The 21,177-nt window shown below is 49.1% G+C and overlaps 1 protein-coding gene across 9 annotated transcripts in view; it reads left to right on the forward strand.

The window, feature by feature from the left end:
• BCL11A (BAF chromatin remodeling complex subunit BCL11A) overlaps window positions 1-21,177 on the forward strand; it is a 159,922-nt gene that overhangs the window by 127,311 nt on the left and 11,434 nt on the right. For 8 of the 9 annotated variants that reach the window (XM_030022186.2, XM_030022182.2, XM_030022180.2 and 5 more), the window contains one exon: window positions 18,188-21,177. This exon is cut by the window's right edge and continues 2,551 nt beyond it. In XM_030022186.2, coding sequence (XP_029878046.1) covers window positions 18,188-20,193 — 2,006 coding nt within the window. In that variant the 3' untranslated portion in view covers window positions 20,194-21,177. The remainder of the gene's footprint in view (window positions 1-18,187) is intronic. The other variant, XM_030022190.2, reaches the window with a different exon arrangement.

Raw genomic sequence — 21,177 nt, forward strand, 5'->3', positions numbered from 1 at the left:
GTGGATTGCTGCTCTGCTTGGCTGCAGCGGATGGGATGGGGTAGCTCCCCTCCCTCTGTGCAAAGTTATTCGAGGTGTTGTGGAGCAGCGCTGTGCTCAAGAGAGGCTTTGTCGGGGCAAGAACGATTAGGGCTGGTTTTCTGGAAGTGGTGGGGTTGCGCTTAAAAATGCCTAATCGGCTCGGGAGGGCTGCATGTGTTTCCCTGGCAGCCTCTTTTAGCTTCCAGCAGGGATGTGCTCTGCGACTTCAGCATCCCGGCTTCAGAGGAGGCAGACGGAAACAGTAAATGCTAAGGGCAGCATTATTAATTTCAGAAAAACAAAAAACCCCGCCCCGTGTAGCGTATTATTCAATGTATAGTGTAGCTCTGTGGACCAGAAGCATTTTGTTTGGTGTGTCACAGGCGGCGTAGCTGGAGCGGTCAGGTTTTGACGCGGTCACCTGTCCGCCTTGCTGTTTCCTCTAGTAGCAGTAGGTAGGTCCCTCTCTGGGTAGGCATAGGGGCATGGGATAGCCTCATCTTGAGTGCCAGAAGTGGTGGCTGTAGGGACACGCTGACTTGGAGGGCTTTTAAAAGCTCAGCTTTAAAGAAGGTGGGAAAGTAAGCGCAGAACTGCTTAATACTGCTTAAAAATGTGGGATGTACAGCACAAGGCACGTGCACATCATCGGCTGTGTTTGTAGCCCTGCAGCTGGTTACAACCTGCACGGGTCTGATCCTGATCACCCATGTGTCCGACTGAAGTGGGCAGGGAGCTGCAGGTGCTGCCGGAGCTGTTGCAAGGGGACAGGTCCTACCGCTTGTCTCCCATTTCAGTACCCTCCAAGGCTGTCTCCCAGCCATGGGGAAGCTCGGCTGTGGCGGGATCTCTGTAGAGCTGGAAGCTCAGACAGCAGCAGAACTGGCAGGTAGACAGCGTGCAGAGGGGCACATCCTACTCCGAAAGCAAGGGACCAGCAGTTTGCCCCAGGATCGGGGCTGTAGCCTTGGCACTCCGTGAACAGTACCAAAATCTACATCTCAGTTTTGTGGTTCGTCCCTGCGTGCTCATATCCCATAGATACCTTATTACAGCACCTGCACAAGCACTTCTGTGGGGGTAGAAATAAAAACTGTATACATATGCTTGCAAACATACATATAAACACCATGAGCGGCCTCGGCACTGAAATGGTAAATACACTTTAGAAAATCACCTTTAATCATGGCAAAAGCTTTTCTTCTCCTTAGCTGGGGACTGCAGGGTGGGTGCAGGGGGATGGACTAGAGCCGCTTCGGCCGGTTTCTCCATCTCTACCTGGTGCAGGGGGTGGTGTCCTGTGCTCCCGGGGATGGCTCGGTGACGACTGGGACGTGCTGTTCAAGGGCCGAGTATTACAACCTTGCGAGGAATTTTAACGTATCTGTGTTTATTACGAGCGTCTTCCAGCAGTAATGCGTGCCCGGGCAGACAGACAGACAGGCGGTAGGATCCTGCCTCCGCCAAAGCCTGCGGGGAGCCTGCAGCAAACCCTGCCGGCTGCCTGGCCACAAACCCAGCTGCTGCCCAACGTGTTGCCTAAACGGGCAGATGTCAACGTTGCTCAATGCGACGAAGACCTGAATGTCTGTTTATTAACGGATAAGATGGTCAGGCTGGTGTATGGCATGCGAACTGGCCTGTGCAACTCCTGTGGTTTCCAACCGTACTTATCGAGGGAGGGGGCTGCCTGCCCAGGGAGGGTGTTTCCTCTAATCGGTAACTTCACATGCCAATGGCAGGCAGATGTGTGGGGGGCAAAAGCCTGGCTTTTTCATAACAGCCGCTTTTGCCGGGCTCAGGGGAAGGAGTCATCTAAGGCAAGGTTGGGGAGCTCAGAAGCAGCGTTTTGCTCAGAAAGAGTAAATGCTCCCCGAGAAAGGGTAGCAAGTGGGGAGCTCGCAGCCACCCCCTTGGCCATTAATTTTCACCATCCCACGTAGAAGAAGTCAAGTCATCCCAGTATTTCCTAGCCATAAGTTTAGCTCTGGAAACCCTTCCCCAAGTCCTTTAGAGGCTTCTATTGTCTGCCCACTGTCCCCGAGACACTGCAGGCAGTGCCCGAGATGGTCGCGGGCTCAATTTAACGGCATCTCTCCCGCTTATCAGACTATATAATAAACATGGCTTTTAGGAGGGATTTTTTGGGGAGGGGTGTGAGGCAGGCGGTGAATGAGGAGGCCAGACACCATTGTCTGGCAAGAATGTGAGTCCCCGGGGGCGAGCGCGCCTGGGCTCGCCTTCCAAATTGTCCCAGCATCAATCCCCCCTCCTTTGCGGGATTTCCTTCTCCAGCCGGGGTTTTGTTTCAGAACAAGCGTTGGTCAAACAAGCTTTTGTTTGCGGTCAGTTGCTTGGCACACATACACCACTTCTGGTGGGGGACAATGAGGAAGCTGTTTCGGGGGCAGCTGCGGTGGGACTGAAAGGGAATACTGATGGAAAAAGGACGCGGGGAGGAAATAGCTGGGTGGAAATTAATTGGGAGGATCTTAAAAAGTCTGGGTGCTGCAGCTAGGTTGGGAGGGCGGCGTGGAGTCCTTCGATCCTGCTGCCTCGCCCTGCTTGCCGCCTTGTGCTGGTTTGTATTGCTTCCCCTCCCCCCTCCCCCAAGCCTAGGATACCCCCGCCTTGGACCAGCGAGAAAGTTGGACAAAATATTTGCGACGACACGTCTAAAAAGCTTTCTTTCAGGAAGAAGTAAACTATTTACAGCAGTAACAGAGTTTAAAAGGAATTGTATAAGTGAGACTGACTTCTTTGTCAGCAAAATTGCAGCAAAACCTGTTCATAGATGACATTACCTAAATGACATTATGTACGTATGTCCTTTCTTTCACATTTCCTGTAATCCTGTTACGGCATTGTCCCATTACCTCAAGCACTGTCATCTTTAAATGCTGTCAGATCTTAACTGGATGGCCAAGGACATCGGAAAAGGATCGAGGTGAAGCTGATCGCAATTTCAGACCTGCTGTATATGCGGCCATCTCCCAGCCTGCCCCTGGATGGGGTGTTTTCTGATAAAACGTTCAGGTAAAGTGATGACTCAAGGACTTTTACGTCTTTCATGGAGCTGCCGTCCATCACCACGGCATCCAGCACCCTTTTTGGGGAGCACGGGGAGGGTTGGGCACAGACTGGGTGTTGGAGATGCTGGAGATGGCAGGTACGAGCTCTATGCTTGCCGATGCTTGTTGGAAAGTGCTCCCATCCCTGAGAAAATGAGGACCCGGAGGTAAGCGGCTAGAAAATGCCCCTGCGGGACCATGGGCAATGCTTCCACTCCCCATATAGCCTTCGTGGCATTAAAGGCCATTTGCAAAGCATGCCGAGCTCCTCGGACTTAAAGTGCGATTGAGTGCAACGTCTCGATGTTAATTGTTTTTAACGTTATTGCTTTCTTACTGTATTATTGCTAAAAAATGACGTGAGGCCAATTTCTTTTACTCCAGCTGCGAATGTGCCGCTGTGGTTTTCCAAAAGTGCTACGAGACGTGACAGCAAATGGGAGGATTGCAGCTTCTGCCATTTTCCTGCTGAAATATTCAGCGCTCTTAAGCCCAAGGAGTGGGAAGGATTGGTGTCGAAGCAGTAGCCTGTTTAAACTGACAGCCCCTCTCGTCAGGTTATAATAGCGGTGATGATAATTGCCAGCTCGGGGGCAGGAACTGTCGTTTCGTTATCTCTGGGTGCAGTGCCGCACTCCGAGGGGCTCTGGTCCCCCGTGGCAGCCGCTGGATCTGGCTGCAGTGCAAATAACAGCGGCCTTGAACCTGAAATGCTCTCTGCAGGCAGAAGTCTGTGGTCAGGCATGTGGTGATGCATCTGGTTGCCCATCTTCGGCCCCGTGAGCTGGTTTTCCTGAAAAGCAGAGCTGCCCTGTGGGTGACTGTAGGTTGGCAGCAAGGGTAGCGATGCCAGCAGGGACTGGCACGTGGCTTCCCAGGGAGTTGTCCCGGCTGCGTGGATGTAGAGATGCTGCTGGCAGGTCACAGTGTGCCCCGCGTCCTCCTGTGCACCGGGATGTACAGCAGCATATGTGGGCTGATTTTGCTAGCATGAGGAGACAGATGATGGGGGGCCCCAGCCCCCTTATCCAAGGCGTTGTCAAAGTAAAGAGGTGAAAAGCCAGAAAAGGAAGACTCGTGGATGAAGAGCAGGAGAGCGGCTCTCTTCTGAATGGCAGCCATGTTCATTTGGCCCAACGCAAGGATTAGGCAGCAGCAAGGCTCAAGAGTTTAGTCCCAGTGATGCTAAAGAGCAGGACCTGGATCCCCAAATCTTCCTGCTGAAAAATAACAGCGGAAGAGCCCATGGAGTAAGGGGGCATTTTTCCCAAGGAAAGGTATCATGATAGATACCATGCAGACTACATGGAAGATTATTTGCTTCATCAGGTGAGGTTAGGGTTTTTTTATCGCTACCTGTTACTGGTATCTTAAGCGCTGGCAGTTACAACATTTAATTGCATTTTCCTGTAAGAAAATGCTTATCTTGCTAAAAGATGGGATTCTCTACAATGCGTTTTGTACACTTAAAAACTCTTGCTTCCATTTTGTTCTTTACCATCAGTGCTATCTTAATCCATCCTCCAAGGCCAGTCCTCTGGTCTTTTCCTCCACTGATATGAGGTTGTGAGCGGGCAAAAGTCTCCACGCCAGGTCTTCCCAAGCAAGTGCTGTCCTTACCTGCCAGTGGCTCTGCCCCCTTCTCCTGCATGGGGGAAAAGCAACCTGCAAGATGTGCTGGAGCCATCTCATCTCCCCTTGCATCCCACAGCCCCCAGCGACGCTCTCCCTGGAAAGGTCTCAATCCAGCCCTCCTAAACTGGCTGTGGTTTGTGCATCGCTGCCCTGTCTGGGTAGTAAATTGGTGCTTTTTTGGATGCTGGAGGAGAATTTTTCTCTCCTTTCTAAATCTCTTAATAACTGAAGATTTGGGTGTAAAAGCACTAACTGCACTCAGTTCACTGGGTTTTTTTTTTCAGTGATAGCTTGGCTTTTTTTCCTCCTATAGGCACAAGAACCATTTATAGCCGAGGTGGGCTGAGTCTGCAACTTATTAATCTCTCCCTTGCATGTGGGTTGAAAAGAGACACCATGCCTTTATCAAAAGCCAGGCTAGCACAAAAGCCTATGCAAAATCATCATCAAATCCTATTAGAGGTGGAAAATATCTCTTAGATCATCTCATTCATTTCCCTGCCAATGCCAGACTGTTCCTGAGAGTTAATTTTCTAGTGTCTGCCGCCGACTCCCTGTGTGACTGCAGGTCTGTCATCTTGCCTTTGGGTTGTCACTGTAACTTCCACTCATTTCCTTGCATTTCCAAACAAGCCTCATTTTGTTCAGTGGTTGCATGTGTTGTTAGTATTTGCCCTGCATTACTTATTAGCAGTGGGTGCTACTTGGAGAGCATCACCAGACCTCGCTTTGCAGCTGGGAAAGGCATCCCCGTGGGATGGGGCATGCTGGGTGCTCAGGGAGTGCCGTCCTCTGGAGAGGGGCTCCATCCCCTGCAGCCACTGCTACCTGCTGTAGGTATCAGGGAAATGAACATCTCAAAGGGAGGTTTCTCTCCTGCAGTTGTGGCCATGGGTTCAACATGAGCAGGTCGTTCCCCGTAAAGCACTTCTCCCAACCTCTGCTGGCACCACCTTCGAAAAAATCCCACCCCAAAGTCCCGGGCTGGCTGTGACATCCAGTTGGCAGGGGGTAAAAATAATAATAATAATTCAAAGCTGGAGCTATTTATAGCATTAAGCAAATGCAGGTTTCATCAGGGTTTGTTTCAGAGGAGGAAACGGCCTGTAGGAGCGGAGTAACCTTACTTGTAACTTTGCGCCGGCACTGGCGGCGATTGAATTCCCTGACATGGCGAGGGTCTGGGCAGCCCTGCCAGCGCCAGGAAGATCAGTCCGGCAACTGTCACCTGGAAAGCATCAAAAGCGGGTGGCCATCAACAGCTCGTGCATTTGCAGAAAATCTGAGGGCTTTCTAATTAACTGAGGATCTCTAAATTAGAGTGAAGCCGCTCGACAAGCCCCCTCATATACCTTTAGTGTCAGGGCTCAGCTGATCGCCGCATCTAACAAGCGGCTGATTTTTAACAGTAGCTCCGAGACTCAATCAGCTCCTAATGGCTCCATTTCAAAACGTTTCAGTGCATTTTTCATCTCTTACTCTGGAATTTTTGCTCTTTGTTCCCTGCTCAAATATTCTGGAGCTTTTCCTTAATTTCAGGCTTCTGCCTTGCAATGGGTCCTCTGCCCTAACTAGACAGCTCATCGCTTGCCTTTCCCCACACGCGATCCTCTGCCGTGGCCGCTCGCTCTGCTTTCTGATCAGTAAGTTTCAGAAATTCCCCCTTTTTCTCCCCGTGATATATAGGCAGTACTGCGGGGTCCAGAATTTCATAATTAGAAGGAATCCCTTGTTTAAACGGACCCCTGTGTAATAAGAGCTGACAAGTGGTTTTATTTCAGCTTTAAACCCCCTCCCTTTAAGACAGCGAATGCAGTTTGGAAATGCACCTGATCTTGACCTCCCTCCTGCTGCTTTTATGCAGCATCACAGATTTGGGCACTGGCACTGCTGATGTACACCATGGCAAATGAGATCAAACCCTCATTTTGGCTGCCTTCATAGTGGAGTAAGAATATGCACATTTAAACTGAGGGCTTCGAGCTGCTGGTAAAATGATGGGGGGATCTTTCCCGACGTGTAACTCCTGTTGCCAGTAATGAGACCCACGTGAGGCATCCGTGGGAAGGCGGCAGGATAAACTCCTACGTAAGCAGTGATTAGGAACAGATAAATTCCATTCAGGAAGGTAGAGAGTTAATCAGCAACTCCTTAAGACTTCTCCGTGTGTGTTTCTGTTCAACTGCTTATCCGTATCTTGGCAATTACTCACATGAAATAGAATATAAATCCTGATGCCTAATTTTTCTTCGAAAAATTTCACCAGGTAATCAAATCCTGAAGTGCATATTCTATTCTGGTGGTTTTATCAGTAAATCAAATTTTTATCATTTATCAGCAAAAGTTAGATTTAAGCATCCTCACTGTAATGTTTGAAAGATGAACATTTGTTTCAGCGGGTACTGTGCCAATCAATAATCTTCCAGCTTGACTCAGCTATCAATTATTGCTGCAATTATTTGTCTAGTTGGATATTTAAAATGTCATCAGAAAGAGATGATTACATATTCCAGAAAGCAAGGCACTGTATAATCAGATGAACTGAATCCAGTTAAATGTAGTGTGGTACTAACCTGTCCTTCAAAGCTGAATTCTGCAGCCACGACTGAAACAACAGCTTTCTGCATTATTGTAAGGAAACAGATCTTAACCTTGGAACAGTGCGTGTTATTGGGGTCGGGTAATACTCGGTGAGAGGAGACCTTGCAAGCCTGGAAATTGAATCAGCCTTACTGACATAAAGGAAGGAGGGCTTTTTTTGGAGGGGGGGAGGAGGCTGGTGTTGTTGGATTTCATCTGCAAATCTATAAATAAGAAAATCTACTCTTTATCTGCCTTTCTGGGAATTTAAACTCCTGAGCTCGAAGCGCCAAATTTTCGTATGCCCTTTTTGCATTCCTTGACTTGATGTATGTATGGTAAATACTCTCTGTGCCCCGAGAACGCAATAAAGCTGTAGCAATTCTTGCAAGTCTTACATCCTCCAAACTCCAGATATTTGGAGTATTATATCATTTTCAACTTCAAGGATATCTCAACGATGGAGAGGAGACAGAATAAACCGGAGGAGAGTGGACAACTTTACGACACCTTTTGGTCCTATTTGCAAAGCAGGGAGGGGAAAATATATGTATTATCGATTCTACTAATACTCGCTTGTGCAAGTTATGAAACTAAACGTCGTAGGATCTGGTTCAGCACTTGCTGTGCTTGCAACTCCATGGTGACATTGAACTTGCTCAGGGACAGAATAAACCTTTGCCTTCCTGGCAGATGATTTGCAGGCAGCGGTGTTGTTTGGGGGGACCTGCAGTTCCCCTGACCCACTTTGTCAGGATGGTTTGCTGCTGGCTAAATATCATTAATTTGAAAGGGAGAGGAAAGCGAGCCAAAGGGGAAGGCTGGGAAAGAGGAGAGTCTGAAGAGGATCCATTTTGGGAAGAAAAAGGTGGAATAAGGCTCTAAAGGCCCTCGGCTAAGGGCTGGGGCTTTTTGGCTAAACTGGCGCACTGCCCAAGGCACTGGTGGGAGTAGGGGTGCTGTGGGATGGGGAAGGGGACCTTGGCAGTGCCTGATCCAGGTGGGCTGGCAGGGACCACCACATCTCTGCAAGGCGGTGGTTTAAAACATATGTGCTGTACGAAGCCAGGTACATCAGAGAGAGATGTCAATATGCAAAATGCAGCAAAAATAGAGCAAAGCCATAGGTGATGAGGAGAGTTGGTGGCCCGGCAGTGCCCCGGCGGCAGCCTGCCGGCTGGTGAGCAGGTGCCGGCTTCCCACGAAGGTGCCGGCCCTCGTTTCTCCCTGAGAGAGGGCTCACAGCCGTTTCAAAACGCCAGCTTGCTTCAATCTCTCCACTGGTACCCCGTGCGGTAGAGCAGCCGCGTCCTCCAGCGAGGTCCCGCAGTGCTAATCGGGTCACCAAGCATTAGCGGCTCTTCTCAGGAAAGCAGCGTCCTGGCGTTGATTCTGAGAGTCTCTATATGTAAGAGATACGTTCACGTACAATGTGCATCGCAGAGCAGCGTCCACGATGCACATTCATCCGTGCCGGGTGCTGGCTGCAAGGGTGAGCAATGCCGAAGATGCAATACCAACCAGGAGAAATGCCCCACTGCCGGCATCTGCCAGGGCTCAGGAGTGTCGTGGTGTGTCTCGCCCCACGCCGGCAGGGATGACCTGAGATGTCATGCTAGAGCATGTCCTTTCCTTCCTTTGCAAGAAACTTTTGAAGCGCGCTCTGCCTTTTCTTCAGATGCTGCTGGCCGGGGAGAATACAGTAGAAAAGGAAACAATTCATCACGTAGGTGTATGAGAGTGAATGAAATGATTTGGAAGCTCTCTGTAGCTGTATAATTACAACACTGCATTTAAAAAGTGAATTATTGACTTGGTTGTCCCCAGTAGCCACTGGGTAAATGCATAAGTACGGACCGTTGGAGCAAAGTATCATTTGCTGCATAGTCAGGTTAGGCTTTGGAAGGGCTCTGATGCTCTTTTTGGGGCAGGGCTTAGATGAATCTTGATCCTTGGTGGGTCCACAGCCCAGGTGGACCTTCCAGCAGGGGACACACCTGGTGCCAGGTAGGTCCAGAGGAGCTGTTTTACCAGGTGTCATCCCAGCGATGACATTTACAATCATTTACATTTACAATCCCTGTGCCTGCGCTCGCCAGAGGCAGTCTGGGAGAGGCGGGGCGGGGAAGCCTGCGCGTCTGGGATGTTGGTTACTTCGCTAATGATATTTTTAGAGAAATGAGATGGTATCAGTGAGGAGTTCCTCCTACAGGGCTGACAACACCGTGTAGTTCGCCCTTTAGGTCCTGCCGCCGGTGTTTGAAGTTAATGGAGCTACTACCCATGTGATGCTGCAGTCTGCATCACCTGTATTTCTCCATCCCGTAGCGTCAGCGTATAGGGTGCTTACGTGTGCATGATCAGGTGTTCTTTGCTTGAGGGGTTTCTTTTTAAAACTTCATTCAAAGCTGAATTTCAAGCACAGCGTTATTTTCTGATGGCAGGTTTCTTCTGTTCCTCGCTAATCAAGACATGACAGATTTCCACCCCCCTTAAGTTTTAAAAAAGCACAAAATCAGTCACAGCCTGATACCTTACTTGCCAAGTTGGAGCTTGAAGCAGGTTTTCTTGGTGGCCAAATTGTAATCGCCTTGAAAATGGTGACAGACGTTGAGGTCAGGCCGGTATGCCTGGCAGCGCTGGCGTGCTCCGGCAGGACCCCAGCACCCTGCGCCTCTCCACCAAGGCTCCGGCAAGCCATGCGTTCTGTTGCTTGCTGTTAATTAAATATTTTTCATGGGAGGGGGAATCTAGGTGTTATGGGTTTGGTTCTACTTAGAAGAATGAGTAAATACACAGGATATGTTGAGGCTACAACCAAAACGGTCATCCGTGAAGCCTGCACATCTCCTGCAAGGGCCAGATGTTCCCCAGGGTTACGAGGAGCCCGGCTGCCGAGCAGTGGATGGAGCCCTCCCTGCTCCCGCCTGCGTCCCCCGCCGAGAATGCTGCATGTTGCTTTTCTGTAGGGAGGAACTAGCCTCCCTGTTTCCATCCCTTCCCACTCGCTCTTTTGTCAGGCCTCAAACCCTTCTGTTTTGTGGAAATCTGAGCAGTGCTGCAAAACCCAATGAAAATTTGGCTTTGGGAGAAAAAGGTGAATTCCTGGAGTTCCTAGCTCCGGTCCAAATCTTTAAATGGCAAGGCAATGTCAGCTGTAGCTTTGTTTCTATTATTGCTGTTGCTTGGGTTTCTTTTTGAAGTTTGGGTCATGGCGTTAGCATTTTGTCCCAGTTCTTCTTTAGAAGATGGGCTTTTAAAAGGAGGTGTAATGAAAAAACGGCATTGTTGATACTTCATTTAGAAAATATTTTGCCAGTTTTATTAAAATGATTTCTGGGAGTTTGAATTTGCAGGAAAAATAATTATTTTCAGGAATATCAATAAGTCTCTTATCAATAAGTCGTAGATAAGGAAAGGCTGTTAAAGATGGCAAATGGGGTGCTGGGGGTCCCACAAAGCAAAACACCTTCTAGCTTTTTGACATTTTCACAACTAAGCCAGTCCTAGGACCTGCCATCAGGCCTGTTCATAAACAGCGTGTACTTGATTTGCAGGATTTTATTTTTCAAGTGCACAACAGCGATGGTGCTTCTTACTTCACAAGCAATGCTGCATCACTTCCTAGAGAGTTTTGGGGACATTTTCCTTTTTCAGTGTTTCTGAATCCGGTTCATCTAGTGATAGAAAAGATTAGAGAGAAACTACCCTGTTGTACATAAATGCAGCTACTGCTGTTATTTATTATTATTATAATTGTTATGACAACAACAGCGACAATGCTCATGCTAACAGTGCTAACAGCTGCTTATAACCGGTTAATGATGGACCAGGTTAATAACGCACCTTTTGCGATCTGGAGAATGGGGAGGAAGAACTAGTGCAAGAAGGAAAAAATATGTTTGGACAGTTACAGTTTCCCATCTAAACTGATGCTACTGACTACCAGGAAAAGGTGAGTCACAACAAAGCAGCTATTTCTTACCAAGGGAGAAGTGGGCTGCTGCAGGCGTGGAGTGGACCCACTTATCTCGCAGCCCTGCGACGCTTCCTGTGTCCCAACTGTTTCACTTCTCTAGTTTTCAATTGAAAGGAATTTCAACAGTACGGATTTCCAGAAGAGAGAGAGGGGAAAAAAAGATATATTTGACAAGCCAGATGGAGAAGAACTGAATCAAGTACAAGTGGTAACAATTAACTCCATTTTTTTTCTTCCCCCCTTTAAATACCATAACAACTCCAAATTTATCAGTCCAAAAATCAAGCAGTCAGTTGACATTAAAGCTGAATAAAGAAGTTCCTGGGTTTGGCTCAGGCTGTTCCTCCGATAATTGTTTGGTGGCGAGCAGAAGAGAGGGGGGTGCTTACTGCAGGTTGCAAGTGTTCGAGTTGCTTTTAACTTTTGTTCTCTGCAGTTTGATAGCAAAAGGTATGTATGTGCCCTGTAAGTGCAGGTAGCCCGGTAAAGACACCTTGGCTTTGCTTACACTTGTGGGTTTTTTGGGGAAGGTGAAGGAGAACGCAGGAGCTAAGCCACTAAGGCTGGTGGTGCTGGCTTGTGGAGAGAAGCTGCCGAGAACAGGGGCTGGACCATTGGGGCAGCGAGGGCCAATTCCTGGTCTGCTCGGAGGTTTCTCTGGCACAGGGATTTCTCTGAGGGAGTAAATCTGCAGCTGTGAACGAAATCCTTGCGAACACCATTGGCACGTACGCAGTCACTGGTTATGCCGCCGTTTTGTTTGTGAAAACACTGGGAAAACCGGGGTGTCTCTAATGCTGCGTGTTTGTGTGCAGCCCGTACGATGCCCTGCGGTAAAATATGTTACGTTAATAACTCGCTCCTTAATCTGGTGGTCCTTCCCAAACAACATCCTGTGCTGTGGGCTGCCTGTTTCGGATGGGGGCACCGAGAGGATGCTGCACGTAGTGTTTCAGTGTTGCTTTTCCGTAAAGCACTGGTGTGTCCGGTGAGCAGCTTTCCTGGATCCAGCCCTGACTTTTGAGAAACGAAGGAAGCTCCTCCAAAGCACATTGGCACATGCATGCAGGTTATTCCATTACTCACTTGGCAATGCCTGAACTTGCATGCCTAGCTCCAGAACACATTCCCCTCTCCGCTAGCCCTCCCCCCCCAGCAGTGGCATCTAGCTGACAGCTTCTCCTCCCAGCTGGTCTTCTCCCCAGCATCTTGTCTGGCTTTGCTGCTGGTGGACATGGCTGTGGGTCTCACTCAGAGTCAGCTCTGTTGGGCCTGGAGATGTTGGCATGCTTCGACTCGGACTTTGAGCGCGCCGGGTGTATCTGTGAGCACAGTACAGAAAAGCCAGCTTTTTTTTTTTTTTTTTTTTATATATATATATAAAAAAAGCCCCCTAATGCTGAAAGCAGCCATCTCTTCATTTTTACCGAGTAATTGTGCCAACTGCCCTTAAAGGCACTCAAATGCCAATATCCATCTCACTCATTTGTTAACATTTTTCGGATCAGAAGCTAAATCTGTCACTCGTGTGTCACTGGTTAAATCACTTCTTTTGGGGGCAGGGCAGGCAAGAGCTGTTCTGCTGCTTTTTTTTTAGGCAGGAGCCAATAACTTGAGAAACACTAAACATTTGTGCTGTAGTGAAATGCCGTGCCCTGTCACTAGTCCTTCACTGGCCAGGATGTAGAAAAGGAATAAATACATAACGGTGGGTGAGACTTCACTGCGTGAGACCAGTCAGGTTTCATATTGGCCCCACGTTTGTATTTGGTACGTGGTATCCCCATGTAATTCTCCTAAAGGGGTAATTTCCCAAATATGAAGAAAATGAGCAGTAAAATCAACTGGAAGGAAAAACGTACATGCAAAAATGCGAATGGTAATTGGAAGCTATTTGTAAAGAGTTGATGAGCTGTCCAGGAAGGAGAGGGCAACTTTGGCCCAAATCCAAACCCTGCTTAAGTGGTGAGATGAGAACAGCAATTAGATATTAAAAAAAATCAATATATGACAATTTAAAAAATGGAAAATAGATAGCAATCAATTGCAGTGAGAAACCATGACGGGTAGAGAACTGGTCAGGGGAGCGGAAGTTGCGGAGGAAAACTCGTGCCTGGCATGGACGGGGAGAAGAGGAGAGATTCTGAGGGTCCTGGAGAAAAGAGAAACCCTGGAAGTGATGGATGGAAGAAGCAGTAAGGTGGAAATTTTTAATATAAATATTGCTGCTGTAGACCTGGAAAGCAGCAGTGTTATGTTTCTGTATCATAGGTGGGCGATGATGTTTTTTCTATCTCATTAGTAGCCAAGGAGGATTTTATACAAGGTCCAATGGAGATAAATATTTTTAAATGAAAAGGCCCTGACAGCTTGCACCCAAGAATCCCTAAAGAGTTGACATGTGATGCTGGTTTTTAATAAAGCTTATGGACTGGGAAAATGCCATCAAGACCCGGTCAGGGTAACCATGGGAGAGTTGGCAACACTTTGCTTATCTCTTCTGGGCAAAATAATTGAAGAGCCAATATAAGATTCAATTGATAAAGAATTAAAGGATAGAAATATAATTCATGCCACTCAACTTAGATTTATGGAATATAGATCTTGTCAAATAAACCTGATTTCATTCTTCCAGATGACAACTTCTGTTGATAAATGTAGATGAAATAGACTCTGCAAGGCATTGGACGTGGTACTGTGTGACATTGTGTATAGGAAGACTGAGCACTGCGCGGTATCGCTAGCCCGGGCGATTCAGAGCCAGCCAACAGATTTGGGAATGTGGGGGCTTAGCCGGAGAAGCATCAGTGGATGGGAGAGGTCAGCAGGGACTGGTGGGAGCCACGGTGGTGGTTAGCACTTCGTTGGTGATTTAGAAATGAACATGCAATTGCAGCTGATTAACTTTGTGGATAAAGCAAAGGCGGGTGGATGGGTGAAGAGCAACAGGGACGGGTTTATGGGGGTGGTCTGTAAAGACCATCAAGCAGGGTGTGTTGAGAGCATGGTTGGGTACAGCCTGCTGAGGTCCCTGGCTAAAAGAGTGGAATCGGGGCCGTGCTTACAGAGCTGGGGTGCGGTACCCCAGAAGGCAGCAGCTCTGTGGGAGGCTTAGAGGAAAACCAACTCCTTCCCAGCATGATGCCGGGGTGAGAAAGGCTAGGCTGGTCCTTGAATAGTGGAGGAGAATGAAGGAGTGGCTTCAGGATGGAAAAATAACCAGATTTTGAAGTGTGTGTTGATTTCTGGGTGCACAAGTACCCTTGGCGTGCGTGGGAGGGCACGTTGCGTACCAAAGGGCTTTTCAGTGTATTGACCAAAAAAAAAAAAACCTCAACAGAAAAAGAGAATGGGTAGCGTTTGGAGCCAGAGAAATTCAGGTGGACCCCAGTACCCGTCTGTGGTTAGTTGTGGGAACTGACTATGGTGGCAAGCAGTGGGTGCTCTCCTTGTCTTCCGAGCTGGTTTTAATGGTTTTCACTGGGGTTTTGTGCTTTGGCCTGAAGACGGTTTGCGGGGCTGGAGGAGGCCACGCTTTACCCGAAGACATCGTGTTTGTCACGGCGCAGGACAACTGAGCGACACATATTGCAGGAAAGGTCAGCGAGTGAGAGCTGGTGGTCACTTTCAACTTTAAATTCCTTGATGCGAAGCAGCAGAGGATGTGAGCTCCAGTCCCATTGCTGGTGGCTGAAGAGGGCTGGTTCAGTGGTGACCTGCTTTACATCTCGATCTGGGGGATGCCTGCTAGCCTCTTGGAAATCAGTGGAAAGCCCCTATGGTGTAGCAATGCTGCTTTGGATAACGCATCCCGTCACATTGCCCTGGTGGATGATGAGGCACGAAGAGCCCCTTGGGACCTTCTCCCTCTCTGTCCTTGGCCAGCACCAGCTACTACATCTCCCTGCTGTGCTTTCCTCGCTTGACTGTGGTCTTGCCCAGATGCTTCAGCTGGGAAGCTTGCGTGGACGTAGAGGCTGGCCCGTAGCTAGAAGACATCAGTGGACGCACAGCCTTCAGGTCCTACAATCCCATCTGGCTTTTGGGGGGACCCGAACGCTGTACCAAGAAGCATGGTGGTGGGACAGGAGGAAGGAAGAGCGAGTCCCTTTCCAAAACCAGGGGTTGCTGCGGCGGTCTAAGGACCCGTCTCGCCGCTGGCAGGCGACGCGTGGATTAGTGCCATAATTCTTGCAGTTTGGCAAGGCTGCATCAGACTGGAACGTATCTCTAGGTGGTGATATGGTCAGTCAATAGCCTTCATAATTAATCAAGCACTAATAGACAAATTAGAAATCGTGTCTCTTCAAAGCAGGAGGTGGAGGCAAATGGCTGGTGGATTTTAACTGTTTCGCTGCTTTGTTTTATTGTTTGGGTTTACGTTGCTCCCTTGAAAATGGTGGGTTGTTTAGGGAAGTTTTGTACATAAATATGATTTTAAATTTAAATTATTATCTTGATTACCAAATGCGGATGGTGAATTGAAAACTTGTTTTTCAGGCAAGCAAATGAAGAATAATACTACATTTTACACTCCACTAAATCAATGTAGCCCTAATTTTGCCGTGCAGGAAATCAATTCCAGTCTTTATAACAGTCGAAGATGTTATGAACAAAGTAATTTCGCAAATTATGGCAAGTAACACATTTATTGATGACTGTAGTTTTGGAATTCAGAATTTGTGAGCGCTGTAATGTAATAAGGCCGTACTGGCAGGAGCTGAGTGAAATACAGATTATACGGTGAAACTGTAATGCATCATTTGCTATTAGTGGACTGGTAATAATTACCAGTTTCAAAGCAGCTTTTTCCATGTAATCTTTAGTCTCAGTCGTAACAGCCCTTCTCATTGACATTATGATTACACGAGCTGCCCTTATGATCTAGAATATCTAGTTGATGGGAATACTAAAATGTAGTAGCGAACGCTCGATGTTGTGTCCTCATTATAAGATAAAATGCTATTTTCTCTGACCTGATCTATAAGGTAGAGAGGCAAGGTAGCGTTACGTTGTTAGCTCCTACCGTGGTGTTAAAAACTTCCACTTCATTATGGCGAAGCAAGATGAAATTTTCCCATTTAAGATTTTTTTCCGAGCTCACATATGAGCATAGGAATGTGAAAGTCCAATTGAATTTCCCTCTAATTTCAGCAGATTTAAGTATTTATCTGCACTTGCACGTCTGGCACATACTAAACACCGCAATGCATTTTATTCCGACGCCGGCTTCAGGATGAAACATTAAATATTATTCCAAGGGCTTTTAAAGTGATTAAAGTGTTAAATGCCTGCTGTAGACAGTCGAGTCTCTTTTTACTCACCCGATTCAGCTTCTCAGGCCAAACGTAGAATAACTGCAGAGCCGGGAGGCAGGGAGGAAAGCTGCGCCGGGGCACTGCAGCTGGTGCTGCGGGCTGCCTGCCTCTCGTATCCCCAAATCATCATTCAGCTCACCGGATAACGAAAATGCCCATATGAAGCCTTTCTTCCCTTCCTCCCAAGTGAGATGGGAAACAAGATGGGCACAGATAAAGCGATGTTTTCTTTCCAAATCTGCCTCATTTGTTTTTTTCTTTTCCTTTCCTTCATATTAGGCAGATAGGGGAAACCTAATGGGGCAGCTCTCAGTGCAGCACGTAAAGAGGTTTACCCAGAAGTGGTGCCTATGGAGCAGATGCCTCGTAATGTAAATGCTGGGTCAGGGCAGGAGTACATGGTGCAGGCAGGTATCCACCCCAAGCACTGATGTCCTTGGAGGGCTCCTGGTTTATTCCTCAGCAAACCTCAAGATCGTGTTTATTTTTTAAAATATCACTAAACAGCAGCTCTGTGAGAACTGCTGGGCAGGGCTGGAAATGAATTTTTATCCTCCTCTTAGCTCCGGTTTCGGTTTACCAGCATTTAGTAAAAAGCATCCATAGCGGGGTGGGAGCGAATTATTTGCAAAATTACAGTAATTGATAAAAGCACACTCACCTTCGCCATATCTCACGCCACTCTTTCCTCATGGGCAGCCCTCAAAAAGTTATTCATCTCCCTTGTTTTGCCATATATTAGAAGGGGCTGCTTCTGCTGTCATTATTAGCCGGCTTTTTGTTTAGTTATTTATTAGTTGGTTGCTCTTTTATAATGTCCGTGTTATCTCCAAAAATAAATTATCATGAAATAGAGTTAGCTCGCTACTTGCCAAAGTGGCATTTACCATCCTCAGCTTCTTTTCAGTGCGAGAGAAATAATGCGGCTCCAGCAGGGCGCTCGGCCAGGCCTCCTGGCCACCCTCCAGCTCTTTCCCTGGCGGAGCTGCCGCTCTCTCTGCCTTCCCCTCTCCCTGTCCCATGCTCTATTTTATTTAAATTTTTTCCCCCTTTTTTTCTTTTTTTTTTGCCCCAGAGCTACAAAGTGATGATGCCCAGCTTGCTAGCAGTCGTGATGCTTTGGGTTGCTGCTTTGAACCGATGTATGTGGTTTTCTGGAGTGCTTTTCAGAAGGGGATTTATTTGGCTTATATTTACTTATCTATTTATTTATTTACTCCCCAGTTTAAATGTTAGCAGCCTCTTGCAGCATAAAGTCTGCCGAGTTGTAGCTGGCATCGATTGACTTTAACACCTCTTTTTTTTTCTAGCTTTTTTTGCTGCTGTTACCTGCTGGGGTTCGGTTTTGAACCCAGGGCTGGGGCTGTTGGGAGGAGGTGGGTGCGCTTCGGGTGGGTTTGGACCTCCCCGTCGCGCCCCTCGCCTCCTCCCGTCCCCTGTCCCCTGCCTGCGCCTGAGCTGGGACGTCCCTTCCCCAGCTCCCAGCTGGGCGTCCCGGAGGAGAGGAGCTTAGGCAGGGAGGCGAGCTCTCGCCCGCCGGTGGACGGCCGGAGATTGACGCTGCTTGTTGTGTTATTTTTCAGGTAAAGACGAGCCCAGCAGCTACACGTGTACGACTTGTAAACAGCCTTTCAACAGCGCCTGGTTCCTCTTGCAGCACGCACAGAACACGCACGGCTTACGGATCTACCTAGAAAGCGAGCACGGCAGCCCCCTGACGCCACGGGTTGGTATCCCAACAGGACTAGGTGCAGAGTGCCCTTCCCAGCCACCTCTCCACGGGATTCACATTGCAGACAATAACCCTTTTAACCTGCTCAGAATACCCGGCTCGGTCTCGAGGGAGGCGTCGGGGCTGGGAGAAGGGCGTTTCCCACCCACGCCGCCCCTCTTTAGCCCTCCCCCGAGGCACCATTTGGATCCGCATCGCATTGAGCGCCTGGGTGCGGAAGAAATGGCTCTGGCCACCCATCACCCTAGTGCCTTTGACAGGGTGCTGCGACTGAACCCCATGGCGATGGAGCCCCCCGCTATGGATTTCTCCCGGAGGCTGCGGGAGCTGGCCGGCAACACCTCCAGCCCGCCCTTGTCCCCGAGCCGGCCCAGCCCTATGCAAAGGTTGCTGCAGCCCTTCCAGCCCGGCAGCAAGCCCCCGTTCCTGGCCACGCCACCCCTTCCTCCTCTGCAGTCCGCTCCTCCTCCCTCCCAGCCGCCCATGAAGTCCAAGTCCTGCGAGTTCTGCGGGAAGACCTTCAAGTTTCAGAGCAACCTGGTGGTCCACCGCCGGAGCCACACCGGGGAGAAGCCCTACAAGTGCAACCTCTGCGACCACGCCTGCACGCAGGCCAGCAAGCTGAAGCGCCACATGAAGACCCACATGCACAAGTCCTCCCCCATGACGGTGAAGTCGGATGACGGGCTCTCCACCGCCAGCTCCCCTGAGCCGGGCACCAGCGACCTGGTGGGCAGCGCCAGCAGCGCCCTCAAGTCCGTGGTGGCCAAGTTCAAGAGCGAGAACGACCCCAACATGATCCCCGAGAATGGGGACGAGGAAGAGGAGGAAGAGGAGGAGGAGGAGGAGGAGGAGGAGGAGGAAGAGGAGGAGGACTTGAACGAGAGCGACAGGCCGGACTACGGCTTCGGGATGAGCCTGGAGGCGGCCCGCCACCACGAGAACAACTCGCGGGCCGGCGAGGAGGGCCGGTCGATGCCGGACGTCATGCAGGGCATGGTCCTGAGCTCCATGCAGCACTTCAGCGAGGCCTTCCACCAGGTCCTGGGGGAGAAACACAAGCGGGGCCACCTCCCCGAGCCCGAGGCGCACAGGGACACTTGCGACGAAGACTCGGTGGCCGGCGAGTCTGACCGCATCGACGAGGGGGCGGTCAACGGCCGGGGCTGCTCCCCGGGGGAGTCCGCCTCGGGAGGCCTGTCCAAAAAGCTGCTGCTGGGTAGCCCCAGCTCCCTGAGCCCCTTCTCCAAACGCATCAAGCTGGAGAAGGAGTTCGACCTGCCGGCCGCCGCCATGCCCAACACCGAGAACGTTTACTCCCAGTGGCTGGCGGGCTACGCCGCCTCCCGGCAGCTGAAGGACCCCTTCCTCAGCTTCGGCGACTCCCGACAATCGCCCTTCGCCTCCTCCTCCGAGCACTCCTCGGAGAACGGCAGCCTGCGCTTCTCCACGCCGCCGGGCGAGCTGGACGGAGGGATCTCAGGCCGCAGCGGCACGGGAAGCGGAGGGAGCACCCCCCATATTAGTGGCCCGGGCCCTGGCAGGCCCAGCTCAAAAGAGGGCAGACGCAGCGACACTTGTGAGTACTGTGGGAAGGTCTTCAAGAACTGTAGTAATCTCACCGTCCACAGACGGAGCCACACGGGCGAGAGGCCGTATAAGTGTGAGCTTTGCAACTACGCCTGCGCCCAGAGTAGCAAGCTCACCCGGCACATGAAAACACACGGGCAGGTGGGAAAGGACGTTTACAAATGCGAGATTTGTAAGATGCCTTTTAGCGTGTACAGTACCCTGGAGAAACACATGAAAAAATGGCACAGTGATCGAGTCTTGAATAACGAGATAAAAACTGAATAGAGGTATATTCGTACTCCAACCCCCTCCCCCCCATCCACCCCCATCCCTTCCCCATCCCGCATCCCCGTAGAGGTTTTCTAGTCCCTTGTGATGGAAATCATGGAAGCTAAGGATATTCGGAAAGTGCTTGTCACCAGCACACCCTGTTTATTTTCTTTTTGTTCTCACCGTTTGAATGCATGATCTGTATCGGGGCAATACTATTGCATTTTACGCAAACTTTGAGCCTTTCTCTTGTGCAATAATTTACATGTTGTGTATGTTGGGGTTTTTTTTTGTTTTGGTTTTTTTTTTTTTTTTGGTTTTGGTTTTGGTTTGGTTTTGGTTTTTTTTTTTTTTTTTTAATTTTTGGATTAGACAGCATGTATGGTATGTTATGGCTGTTTTTAAATTGTCCCTGATTAGTTGCTGAGCAAACACGTCGCTGTTTCCAGTTCCGTTCGGAAAAAAAAAAAAAAAAAAAAAAAAAAAGAGGAAAAAGAGGAGAAAAAAAAAAGAAAAAAGAGAAAAGCGAAACAAAACCAAACCCGAGAGCAAACAAAACCGACCATGCTGCATACATCCTGTAATACATATCATGTACAGTTTTGTTTTGTGACGTGCGAAGGAAAACACGCTTTGGGTAACCCTCTACGGACAGGACCGATAGCATCGAAGAAGCGTTGCGTTAGCTAGATTGCTGTCTTAAAAGAATAAACCCACCGATTGGAGAAAGAGTACCCATTAGAAAAAAAAAGGCTTTTAATTGGAGAGTAACTGACTGCCACCAGTCAGAAAGAGGTAGATCTCTATTAGCATTTGGTTTAAAACACACACACAAAAATAATCTGAGTGCCTTGGATCTGTCGCGGCCGATGCCGATGGCTCCTTTCTGCTCGTCCTCCACGCATAGCTCGTCTCCACGTTGGTCGCGGTGGCGAGCCTCTCCCGCCGAGCATGCGAGTCCGTCTCGTGTCTCTTACAACACCGGCTACCTAAGAACGA

The sequence above is a fragment of the Aquila chrysaetos genome, chromosome 8, assembly GCF_900496995.4.
Source record: "Aquila chrysaetos chrysaetos chromosome 8, bAquChr1.4, whole genome shotgun sequence".
Classification (NCBI taxonomy): Eukaryota; Metazoa; Chordata; class Aves; order Accipitriformes; family Accipitridae; genus Aquila; species Aquila chrysaetos.